The following is a 13074-nucleotide window of genomic DNA, read 5'->3' as shown; positions in this document are numbered from 1 at the left end:
TGATATCACAGGGTAAGAGCCGTCATGTGCAGTGTATACACGTGTGTGCAGTGACATGTAATAGAGGAGCACCAGCCTCTTATATCACAAGGTAAGAGCCGTCATGTGCAGTGTATACACGTGTGTGCAGTGACATGTAATGGAGGAGCACCAGCCTCTTATATCACAAGGTAAGACCAGTCATGTGCAGTGTATACACGTGTGTGCAGTGACATGTAATGGAGGAGCACCAGCCTCTTATATCATAAGTAGTGATGAGCGAACTTCTGTTTTAAGTTCGGCGTCTAAAGTTCGGCTTCCGGTTAGCGGAGAATCCCGATATGGATTCTGAATACCGTTGTGGTCCGTGGTAGCGGAATCAATAATGGCCGATTATTGATTCCGCTACGACGGACCACAACGGAAGTCGGAATCCATATCGGGATTCTCCGCTAACCGGAAGCCGAACTTTAGACGCCGAACTTAAAACAGAAGTTCGCTCATCACTAATCATAAGGTAAGAGCCGTCATGTGCAGTGTATACACGTGTGTGCAGTGACATGTAATGGAGGAGCACCAGCCTCTTATATCACAAGGTAAGAGCCGTCATGTGCAGTGTGTACATGTGTGTGCAGTGACATGTAATGGAGGAGCACCAGCCTTATATATCACAAGGTGAGACCCGTCATGTGCAGTGTATACACGTGTGTGCAGTGACATGTAATGGAGGAGCTCCACAGTTTCTTCTCACATTACATTAGAGGCTACGTGTTCTTTATATGGAGCTTATGGGCAATGTCCGCCCCTGTGTGACTGTATAGAGCCTGACGTCGGAGCTTCTGTCAGAGGGAGATATCAGGAAACCCTCCGCACATATGTTCTGCTGGAGGCTCAGACGTGGTGTGAACAGGTCCTTACTTTTATAAGGAGAGTCCATCATAGTCACTTTCCAGTCGTTCTCTTGTCCTTCATGTTTGAGATCCTCTAGTCACTCCACAAGCAGAGAAGATACAGCCTGCTGCATGTGACTGGAGGAGGAGGTCGGATCCCCCCCTTATTACAGCCACATTCAGAGGAGCGGGACAGTCACAGAAATGTCTGCAGAGAAACGTCCCCAAACCATGAAGTCCTCTCCACCAGCCGAAACCAGGGGTTAGAATGTTACTGGGAACATAACCAGTCCTGGGGGGGCATTATAAGTGTATTGTCCACTAGTGGAGATATCTATTCTCCATAAACCAGGAGGAAGAAGGAGGAATAAATGGGGGGGTTGGTGACACTGGAGATCTGAGATCACAGGAGCAGTGGGGGCCGTCCGTCTGTCTGCAGTTTCAGAGAAAGGGAGATTAATATCACCTCCGATCAAGACGCCGAGTGTCCCGAGGAGTCCAGGTGTGACCAGACAGCTCTCAGAAGGGATGGCTTGTTCTCACTGGGGCATATATATTACACAGAGTAATGGGACGTCCTAAAAGAGCTCCCTGGAGGATTAGATCTACCCGCCGGTCCTCAGCTACACCTATTACTTGTAAGGGACAGGAATCTGGTAGGAAAACTGCACCACCAATGTGACGTCCCTGTCCTAGGAAGAGGCCTCAGCGCTCACCGGAGTGCCACTGTCTCTTCACACAGCTGATCGGTGGGGGTGCCGGGCTTTGGACTCTCACCAACCTAATATTGATGAGCTACCCTATCAGTGTCAAAATCTATCAGGCTATCAGTGTCAAAATCTTGGACAATCCATTTAACGGAGACAAAAAGGAGAGAAAAGAAGAAAAGAGAATAAAACATGTAATCTAATTCCAGTAATGATTGCAGAAATCCCAAAATGGACAGTAAAGATCGGAACGTCGCTTTACAAAGAGGGAAAGTATTCAACCCCCATGCTGAGGAGGAAAGCCGAGGAAATGACAGGTGAAATAACACCGCACCGAGGAGAGACACCGGGTCACCGGCCATATCCTGAGCTCTGGCTGGAGTAATGGGCTGCTTGGAAGGAGGAAGAAAGATAATAGAAAATGGGGTCTCTTGTAAGGGAAGCATCAATCAGAAGTAACGGAGGATTCTGGGACCTCACTCGGAGGAGGCTGTGGGAGTTGCAGCACCAACAGGGAGATACGAAACACGTGCCATCTTGCCAACATGGAGCTCTGAAATGAAGAGTGCAGGAGACAGGTAACGGTTCAGAGTAATAAGTGAAGTGGGAGTTTGAGAGGCAGTAATGGCATTAGGCTTCTGGTGCTTCTTTTTGCCCATCATAGTTGGGTTTAAGGATGATGGCTGGAGGAGAGGAGACTGGGAGTAGTTGCTTTACTTCTTCTATGTACTTTGACTAGCTGATTAACTTGGGTACATGTACTTTGGGTTCTTGCTCTAGAAAATTACCTGATAAGCAGGGTGTCATTGAGCTAGGAGAATACCCTGACACCTTCCTGGTTGGTAGGGTGCTGCAGGACCTTGACACTTAACACTGTATCCTCATTCTTCAAACATGGCCAAAAGTAGTCTTGGCTCTTATAGACCAGATGTGTCTTCAGTCTTGTGGTCTGCTAGGTGCTGGGACCTCGGCACAGGTGGTGAGGAGCAGAATATTATTATTTCCTCCTGATAACTAAACCTAGAAGTGAAGGAGCTGAGAGAAGAGTCTGATCTATAGGAGGCCATGTATTCAGTCACTGTGTGCTTGTGTCTCCACAGATGGATCCAGGAGGAGAAATCCACCAGAGAGATGTCCCCATCCTCTGTATTCCCAGGACTGTCCAGAGGAGAAGGTCCCAGAGAGTCCTCAGGTAGATGGAGCTGAGCCCTATACACATCTATATAGGGGGGTCCTGCAGTCATAGAGGGGTCATAGATTGTGGGGGTCTCTTATGTGGATCTGTTAGATTTCCCACCAGTCTGCTGTATTGTACTGAATTGTTACAGATGACAAATCAGGGGGAAGATCTGACTGATATTACAGTGGAGGATGAAGAAGAGAAGACGATGGATGATCCCCCGTGTAAGAGTGAGGTGGAGGAGGACATTCCAGGAGATGTCACCACAGGTATGGAATCGTGAAAGGAGAAAGTGACTTCAGATTCTGTCCTTGGTGCCTTCAGGGCAGGAGGAGAATCTGATCACCGGCTGCTGCGCTGCTGTTTGATTGGAGATGTCCCCATGTCGGGATTCGAACCCGTGACCAGCCACATCCCAGGCAGTAGCCCTGCTTACTAGGCTACCATCCTCTCTGGACATTCTTCCCTGAAACCTATTAGTTAACCTCAGTCTTGCCAAGCCTTGCTCATCACCCTTGATTCCCCACACCTGGTACTTCCCTATATAAGTCCAGCCCCTTGCACTCTAGCTTGCTGATTATTGAGCTCCTGAGCCTTGATCAAGCTTATCCTCATCTGTTGCTCTTGCTACTGCTGGAAGTCCACTGCTGACCAGGAATTGCCTACCGACTACTCTTCTGCCTTATCCCTACCTACTGAACTGCTACCACCGTTGCCATCCGGATTGTCTGACCACGCTTACTACCTGCCTGCGGTCCTTGCCACTGGGCTCCACTCCTACCTCCAGCCAGCGGTCCTCTGACACAGGTGAGCCTGTAGGACTGTTACAGAATAATCAGCCACACTATGGAGTCCGCAATGGCCACTCTGCGTAAGCAGGTCTCTGAACTTCAAGAATTTGGTACTACATATCAGGAGAAATTTGCCCAGCTCCAAGTCGTAGTCCAAAGCCAACAGAGCGAGATTATTGAACTACAGAGGCAACTCCTGGACGTCCGCGGCACGGCTGCAGACACCCGCATGCCACTCCCACCAAGATTCGGCGGTGATAGACGTCAGTATCGGGGGTTTCTAAACCAATGCCGCATCTATTTTCAGATGTACCCGGCCCCCTTCACCACCGAGAAGAAGAAGGTGCTATTCATGGTCAATCTCCTGACGGATGAAGCATTAGCATGGGCATCACCATACGTGGAGACTAACAGTCAGCTCCTGAACAACCTAAACAACTTCATCACCGCAATGAGCCAAGTCTTCGACGACCCCAACCGCTGTGCGACAGCCGAGGCGCGACTACATAGTCTGCGGCAAGGGAGACGCTCCGTCGCCGAATACACCGCTGAGTTTCGCCGTTGGGTCACGGACACCACCTGGAACCCAGCGGCACAGAGGAGCCAATTCCGGCGAGGCCTGTCCGAATTAATAAAGGACGAACTCGCCAGAGTTGAGGCCCCGGACGATCTGGATGACTTCATTCAGTTATGCATCCGGATAGATCAAAGACTCTCCGAGAGGAAGAAAGAAAGACTCTGGTCCTTGGACCACAGACCCACTTATTCCTTCTCTTCCACCGCCCAGCGCGACCCCCGGTCAGCAACTGAACCTATGCAGGTCGACGCTCTACGTAGGTCTCTATCCACAGCTGAGAAGGAGAGACGGCTGGCCGAAAACCTCTGCCTCTACTGTGGGGAGCCGGGTCATTTTGCCATCAAATGTCCTCATAAGATCCGAAAGACTATTGCCGTCACGGAACTAAAGGAGCAACCACAGACTCCAACCCCACCAGCAGCCCCTGAAAATAACAACACGGCGGCTCATGGATCCCACTTCATCGTCCCCATCCTCATCGAGATTGAGGGGCGACAACTCCCCTGTTCAGCGATGTTAGACTCCGGGGCGGGAGGCAACTTCATGGACCTAACCTTCGCCCGCGAAAAGAATATTCCACTGACAATCAAGGCAGCCCCCGTTGACCTGGAAACCGTCGACGGATCCCCACTCTCCTCGGGGCCGGCCACTCACGAGACCACCGAACTACAACTCCTCATAGAACCAGATCACCGTGAAAAGATCCACTTCTCTCTGATCGCCTCCCCGAAGTTCCCAGTGATCTTGGGCATCCCATGGTTGGCCACCCACAACCCCTCGGTGGACTGGGAAACCCGCTGCATACGATTCCCGTCCGAGTTCTGCACGCTAAATTGCTCCCACAAACCCGTCCTTCCACCCGAAGACACCACCATCTCAAAACTATCTGTCAAGGATCTGCTACCCCCTCAATACAGCGAGTTCCAGGATGTCTGCGACAAGAAAAACGCAGACAAGCTGCCACCACACCGACCCTACGACTGCCCTATAGAACTGTTGCCCGGGGCCGAAATACCCTTTGGCAGTATCTACTCCCTCTCAGAGCCTGAACTCAAGGCTCTGAAAGAGTACCTGGACGAGGACCTGAGGAAGGGGTTCATCCGGCCCTCCACCTCTCCCGCGGGAGCCCCCTTTTTCTTCGTAGAGAAAAAAGACTCCTCCCTGCGTCCCTGCATAGACTACAGAAAGCTTAATGACATAACCGTAAAAAACCGGTACCCGCTCCCACTGATTTCCGAACTCCTTGAGAGACTCCGGGAAGCGAAGATCTTCACCAAACTCGACCTTCGAGGGGCCTACAACCTCGTCCGAATCCGCCCTGGGGACGAATGGAAGACCGCCTTCCGGACACGTTATGGTCATTTCGAGTACCTGGTCATGCCTTTCGGACTCTGCAATGCTCCCGCCACCTTCCAGCACTTCATTAACGACGTCCTCAGGGACATGCTGGATCTGTTTGTAGTCGTTTACCTGGACGACATCTTGATCTTCTCTGAAGACCTCGAGCAGCACCGCGAACACGTCCGCAGGGTACTGCAGAGGCTCAGACAGAACTCTCTCTATATCAAGCTAGAGAAATGCGAGTTTGAGCGAACCACCACTCAGTTCCTCGGATACATCATCTCCCCAGAGGGCCTAAGTATGGACCCGGGGAAGGTCCAAGCTGTGATGAACTGGCCCGTTCCGAAAAACGAGAAGGAGATACAAAGATTCATTGGCTTCGCCAACTTCTATCGGAAGTTTATCCGGAACTTCTCCAAGGTCATAGCACCAATCACCCAACTCACCAAGAAGGCAGTCCCCTTCTCCTGGACACCCGAGGCCCAGGAGGCCTTCACCAAGTTGAAACTCCTCTTCACTTCTGCCCCAATCCTAATCCACCCGAACCCCGAGCTCCCATTTACAGTCGAAGTGGATGCATCAGACTCTGCGGTGGGGGCAGTTTTGTCACAACGGACAGGGGAGAGGATGCTATTACACCCGTGCGCATATTTCTCCCGCCAGATGTCCCCCTCTGAGAAGAACTATGACATCGGGAACAAAGAACTACTGGCGATCAAGGATGCCTTCTCCGAGTGGAGACACCTGCTGGAGGGAGCCACCAACCCCATAATCGTACTAACTGACCACAAGAACCTCGAGTTCATCCGCAGCGCTAAGAGACTCTCAGCCAGACAGGCCAGATGGAGCCTATTCTTTTCCCGCTTCAACTATCTCATCACCTATCGCCCTGGATCAAAAAACGGCAAGGCTGACGCCCTCTCCAGAATGTTTTCCGAGCCCTCACAGAGTAACAAGGGCCAAAATAACATCTTGCCCGAGAGAAGGGTCGTAGGGGCCACCTACTCTAAAGAACTCCTGGGCACAATCAAAGAAGGATATGAAAATGACCCCTTCCTCTCCCACCCCACAGGCAATGTCAGCCTTACGTTTAAGAACGGTCATTGGTTTCATCAGGACCTACAACTATATGTACCAGAAATCGCACGGCTCGAAGTGCTCAAACTCAACCATGACTCCAAGGTGGCCGGCCATTTTGGCACAAGAAAGACCCAGGAGCTTCTCTCCCGCTCCTTCTGGTGGCCAACATACAGGGAGGACATCAAGAGGTACATCTCCTCGTGCACGGTCTGTGCCCGCAATAAGACTCCTCGTTCCTCTCCCGTGGGTCTGTTACAACCTCTCCCGATTCCCTCCCGCCCCTGGGGCTCGATCTCCATGGACTTTGTGGTAGACCTTCCTCCTTCAAAAGGGATGAACACCATCCTGGTCGTGGTCGACCGTCTCACCAAGATGGCCCATTTCATCCCCTACAAAGGCCTACCCACAGCCAAACAGACGGCCGATCTTATTCTCAGAGAGGTCTTCAGGCTGCATGGGATCCCGGACGACGTGGTCTCCGACCGAGGTGTACAATTTGCCTCAAAGTTCTGGAAGAACTTCTGCCTGGCGCTCGGGGTTAAAGTGAACCTGTCCTCTGCTTTCCACCCTCAGTCAAACGGGCAGACGGAGAGAACTAATCAGACCCTAGAGCAATACCTACGCTGTTTCAGCTCCCACCTGCAGGATGACTGGCTTGATCATCTCCCCACGGCCGAGTTCGCCTACAACAATGCTGAGCACAGCTCAACCAAGCACAGCCCCTTCTTTGCTAACACAGGCTCACACCCGGTGTTCATTCCCCACCTACCCGTTGCCTCCACCCTCCCAGCAGTGGCCGAACGCCTAACAACCCTACAGGAGGCACAAGAGAACATTATAGACAACCTCCAGCTTGCCCAGAGGCGCTTTAAACAGGGAGCAGACAGACGTCGCAAACCCACCCCGGGCTTCCATGTGGGAGACAAGGTATGGCTGTCCACCAGGAACCTCAGATTGAAGGTCCCCTCCAAAAAATTTGCCCAAAGATACATGGGTCCGTTCCGGATCACCGCACAAATCAACGAGGTCACGTTCCGGCTCGACCTTCCGGACTCCATTAGGGTGCACCCTGTCTTCCATTGCTCTCTCCTCAAGCCATACGTGGAGAACACCTTCACAGGCCGCCACTCGCCCCCACCACCACCCGTGAGGGTACAGGGTGAAGAAGAATACGTTGTCGCAAAGATCCTCGACTCCAGGATCCACCGGGGAAGACTACAATACCTAATTGGGTGGGAGGGTTACCCTCCCGAGGATAACTCCTGGGAGCCAGAAGAGAATGTCCACGCCCCCAGACTGGTAAAAGAGTTCCACCAACGGCACCCCGGTAAGCCTGCCCCTGCGGTGCCCGGAGGTCACCTTGGAAGGGGGGGGAGTACTGTCGGGATTCGAACCCGTGACCAGCCACATCCCAGGCAGTAGCCCTGCTTACTAGGCTACCATCCTCTCTGGACATTCCTCCCTGAAACCTATTAGTTAACCTCAGTCTTGCCAAGCCTTGCTCATCACCCTTGATTCCCCACACCTGGTACTTCCCTATATAAGTCCAGCCCCTTGCACTCTAGCTTGCTGATTATTGAGCTCCTGAGCCTTGATCAAGCTTCTCCTCATCTGTTGCTCTTGCTACTGCTGGAAGTCCACTGCTGACCAGGAATTGCCTACCGACTACTCTTCTGCCTTATCCCTACCTACTGAACTGCTACCACCGTTGCCATCCGGATTGTCTGACCACGCTTACTGCCGCCTGCCCTGACCCACCGCCTGCCTACCGACTACTCTTCTGCCTTATCCCTACCTACTGAACTGCTACCACCGTTGCCATCCGGATTGTCTGACCACGCTTACTACCTGCCTGCGGTCCTTGCCACTGGGCTCCACTCCTACCTCCAGCCAGCGGTCCTCTGACACAGGTGAGCCTGTAGGACTGTTACACCCCATCACATCATGAAGGGTTCTCCTTATCCAGCTGATGGCGATCTCTGATCAGATTCTTCTCTGATCCCGGCTGTTCCTGCAGGACATGACGGTCAGTTACATCCACACACCCACTGGGGATTATGCGGGCACAGCTTTTATGTCTGTGCTGTCATGATGAACTACATGTACGGCATTGTGCAGGAATTACATGCTGCCAGTGACCTACATGTACATGTGCAGATACCAGAGGCGCAGTCTAATAGGCTGCCGGTCAGATGACTACTGTCAGACTATAATGCTGTGGAAAACTGTGTAATCCAGAGCATTATACAAGGGATCAGAGGATCACAGCTTCTAGTCTCTAGGAGGGTGAAAAAATAAATGTAAGATTCTGTTTAATGAGCTAAAATTGTGAGAACGAAAACACAAAAAGAAGTATTAGGTCATCAAAGGGGTGTTCCAGTTGTGCACAGGGGAAAGGTATTAGATCAGTGGGTGTCGTACTGCTGGAACTCCCAGGATCAGGAGAACAGGGCCTCCTTACCCCTCCTCTCCCCCAAATAACCCGGGTGGCAGGTCGAGCATGTGCATGCAGCCAATAGCAGGACACGACAGTGAACTGTGCCCTTGCATACTTTTTCATCCATAACAAGAGTCCCTAAAACACTGCTCCATATCCCTGGGGATCTGCATTTGATCCAGGCCCCCTAGAACATAAGAAACTTCAGGGCTTCATCCACAAGAAATGGAGACTGTCTGCCTCCAGTGCTTTACATTTTGGGCATCACAACTTTATTCCGGGAGGAGTTTTGCAAGTTTCTATCTGTTTGCTTGACTTCATGACCCATGTCCCCTTTGTAAGGAAATATTCTATGCTGTCCTCATGGAGGTCCTGTCCATAAGATGGCAGCTGATAGAGGGTCATGTGACCAGACACATCACTCGGCCTCCTCCATTCTAACACACCTGCACTAAACTCTCCACAGTAGATGGCAGGTGGCAGGTATTTGAATAAGGCCTCTTGCACACGACCGTATGTATTTTTGCGGTCCGCAAAAATTACAGATGACGTCCGTGTGAATTCAGTATTTTGCGGAATGGAACAGCCGGCCCCTAATAGAACAGTCCTATCCTTGTCCATAATGCGGACAATAATAGGACAAGTTCTATGTTTTAGCGGAACGGATATATGGAAATACAAAAACGGAATGCACCTTCCTTTTTTTATGCGGAACCATTTAAATGAATGGTTCCGCATACGGACCGCAAACGGAAACCACAAAAACGGAACAGAAACGGAAATAAAATACATTTGTGTGCAAGAGGCCTAAAGGAGACTCAGTGATGTGTATTGGAATAGCCCCCCATTATACTTTTAAATGTAGACTCTAGTCATAATGAGATTGTCCATAAAAATATGCCACTAGATTTCATAATGCACACTGCATGTAATATTAAACTGATTTCTTACACCTGATGAGGCCGGTGTACTTACTTTTAAATTCCATGTCAGAATATTATTAAAATGATATAAAACTGAGCATCAGCTCATTAGCAATGACTCCAGCTACAAAGCTGGACTTGACCAGCTCCTTTCAGTGTACCTCCTCCCCTGCTGATATCTCATACGTGCTCATACGGACAGGTTGCAGTAAATAAAGCTGCAGATGGAATAGGAAGATCGTCACTTTCTCACTACAGAGCTAGGGAGACTGCAGCTTGTACTAAGCATGTGTGAGATTTCAGCAGCAAGGGTGGAGGTACCCTAAAAAGCGCTTGTGAATTAAAAGGGTTTTCTGAGATTTTAATACTGATGACCTATCCTCATGATAGATCATCAGTATCAGATTGGTGGGGATTCGACACCCGGGACCCATGCTGATCAGCTGTTTGAGGAGGCACTTCTCACAGCTTGCCAAGCACAGAGCTGTACATCGTATAATGACTGTGCTTGGTATCGCAGCTCAGCACCATTTACTTCTATGGGGCTGAGCTGCCCCTAGGCCATGCGACCGATGAACATGTCGACTGTGGCCTAGGAAAAGCAGCGAATTGGTGGGAGTTCCTGGCTTCGGACCCCTATCGATCAGATACTAATGACCTGTCTAGAGCATAGCTCATCAGTATTAAAACCCCTTTGAGTTCCAGGTGGAGATTGTGACATAGTACAACAACATCATCAGGTCTAAGATCTTTTTCATAATGAATGTAGCTTGTGATGACTTATGTGGTGATGGATCCTTTTTAGTGAACTTCCATTATTGAAGTGATGGCCAATTCGTGTTAAAGGGCAATATGTGTTAAAATTGGCAGAATGCAGGGTTGGTTGCCAGACATGGTGGGACTTTTAAAATGTTTAAGTTTCATCAAGTCATGATGTACTGTATGTAATAAGTTCTGACTGGGTGTAGACCAGAATCCAGCTTTAGAAGGCTGGAATCACATATGTAATTTTTTATTTTTTTTTAGCAAAAGTGCATTCAGAATGAATAGATTATACGGTACCCATAATTCCTACTAGATCCGGGTAGAAAACCCCACAAATATATTTTTTTATCTTAACAGAAAATCCCGTATTACCGGATAATAAAGCAGAAGATGACGATATAATGCAGCACCCTTCAGGAGAAAACTTTAATGTGCTTCCAGGACTTCATAGTACAGACCTATCGTATAATCCCCCTAATCATGAGGAACCTTCTCCTAGCGAGTCACAAAGTGTTACTACAAGTACAGGTCAGAAAGTGCTTCGGCGTGGGAAACGGTTCAGAAAAAGCTCAGTTCTTTCTACAGACAGTAGAATTCACACAAGAGAGAAATCATATTCATGTTCAGAAAGTGGGAAATGTTTCATAGAAAAATCAGTTCTTAGTAGACATAAGAAAATTCACGTGGGAGAGAAGTCGTATTCATGTTTAACATGTGGGAAATGTTTTACACAGAAATCAGATCTTGTTACACATGAAAGAATTCACACCGGAACAAAACCATATCCATGTTCAGAATGTGGAAAATGTTTCAGACAAACATCAAGTCTTGGTAGACATAAGAGAATTCACACAGGAGAGAAGCCATATTCCTGTTCAGAATGTGGGAAATGTTTTAGAGTTAAATCAAATCTTAATGAACATGAGAGAATTCACACCGGAGCAAAACCATATTCATGTTCAGAATGTGGGGAATGTTTTAAAGATAAACCACATCTTAGTAAACATGAGAGAATTCACACCGGAGCAAAACCATATTCATGTTCGGAATGTGGGAAATGTTTCACAGAAAAATCAAGTCTTGTTATTCATACGAGAATTCACACAGGAGAGAAACCATATTCCTGTTCAGAATGTGGGAAATGTTTTATACGGAAATCAATTCTTGTTAGACATGAGAAAATTCACACAGGAGAAAAGCCATATTCCTGTTCAGAATGTGGGAAATGTTTTATAACTAAATCACATCTTGATACACATAAGATAATTCACACTTGCGCAAAACCATATTCGTGTTCAGAATGTGGGAAAAGTTTTAGAAATAAATCCTATCTTAGTATACATGAGAGAATTCACACCGGCGCAAAACCATATTCATGTTCAGAATGTGGGATGTGTTTTACACAAAAATCACATCTCGTTAAACACCATAGACGTCACACAGAAGGGAAACCATTTTCTAAATAAGGTTTATTTTTTTGGTTGTAATTAACCTGGCTCTCCCAGACAATATAAGAGAGAGAGAGAGAAAGTGTGAGGGTCAGACCGATCTGTTGGAAAGGGGTTCCACTAGATCTGAAAGACTTGAGGCGCCTCGGGTTTATAGGAGCGGAAATGGAGAGAAGGTTGGGTGTTGAATACTAAAGGCTGCTCCGGGTATAGTCAGGTCGACAAGATGTCTGCCTGTAGAGAATACAGTAGTGAGCCAAGTAAGGGGACTGGTGGGTAGAGATACCCTTCAGATCTCGCCTATTTGGAATATACCCTTTTGAGCGCCAATAGTGGTTGATTGTTACTGATTGGTATTTGGGCTTTGTGTTGGTATGAGGAGCAAGTTTTTTTTGGATGTAGGGGTGTGTATATATGTCTCGAGCTGTGAGATAAAAGCACATATATGTTTATGCATATATAAACGCGTATAAAAACCTGCAAAAAAGGTCAAAAGATTGTATCTATATAAAAGTCTAAAACATTTTCACATGGGTAGGGATACTGCAAACTGTCTCAGGTGCCTAAGAGACTGTGCTCTGCAGCATCGTGCGCTGTATGGTATGGTACAGTACGTAAATCAATGGGTTAAAAATCTGTGTCCAAGGATACCATTATACATATATTTAAAATAACATATATATATAATATAAAAATAAAAAATCATATTTTTTTTTTAAAAAAAAATTTCAAAATATTTTTTTAAAAATAATGTAGTAACGTGGGTTCAGTTACTCACTTCACGGGGGGGGGGGGGGGGGGCGGTTTACCAGGATAAGCATAAAACACCTGTAAACCAAGTACCCCCCCAGCCTGGATCGCTTCTAGAGTATTAACGGATGAAGGCAGCAAATCACACGGGTGCTTCTCTTCAAAGGTCTTTATTTGCATATGTAAGTAAATCCGGCTCAACGCGT

At 48.3% G+C, this 13074-nt stretch overlaps 1 protein-coding gene across 1 annotated transcript; it reads left to right on the top strand.

Moving 5' to 3' along the window:
* The first annotated feature begins 2969 nt into the window (after positions 1-2969).
* Positions 2970-12494, top strand: LOC122925133 (gastrula zinc finger protein XlCGF17.1-like). The gene is made up of 2 exons (XM_044276662.1): positions 2970-3025; positions 11028-12494. The coding sequence occupies exon 2, from the start codon at positions 11072-11074 to the stop codon at positions 12134-12136; it is 1065 nt and encodes a 354-aa protein (XP_044132597.1). The 5' UTR covers positions 2970-3025; positions 11028-11071; the 3' UTR covers positions 12137-12494.
* Positions 12495-13074: the final 580 nt, after the last annotated feature.

The sequence above is a fragment of the Bufo gargarizans genome, chromosome 1, assembly GCF_014858855.1.
Source record: "Bufo gargarizans isolate SCDJY-AF-19 chromosome 1, ASM1485885v1, whole genome shotgun sequence".
Lineage (NCBI taxonomy): Eukaryota > Metazoa > Chordata > Amphibia > Anura > Bufonidae > Bufo > Bufo gargarizans.
This window is presented reverse-complemented; position numbering and strand designations above follow the sequence as displayed.

Bases quoted from the DNA above. Each gene is read 5' to 3' on its own strand.
- LOC122925133 (XM_044276662.1), top strand. From the start codon at position 11,072: ATGCAGCACCCTTCAGGAGAAAACTTTAATGTGCTTCCAGGACTTCAT.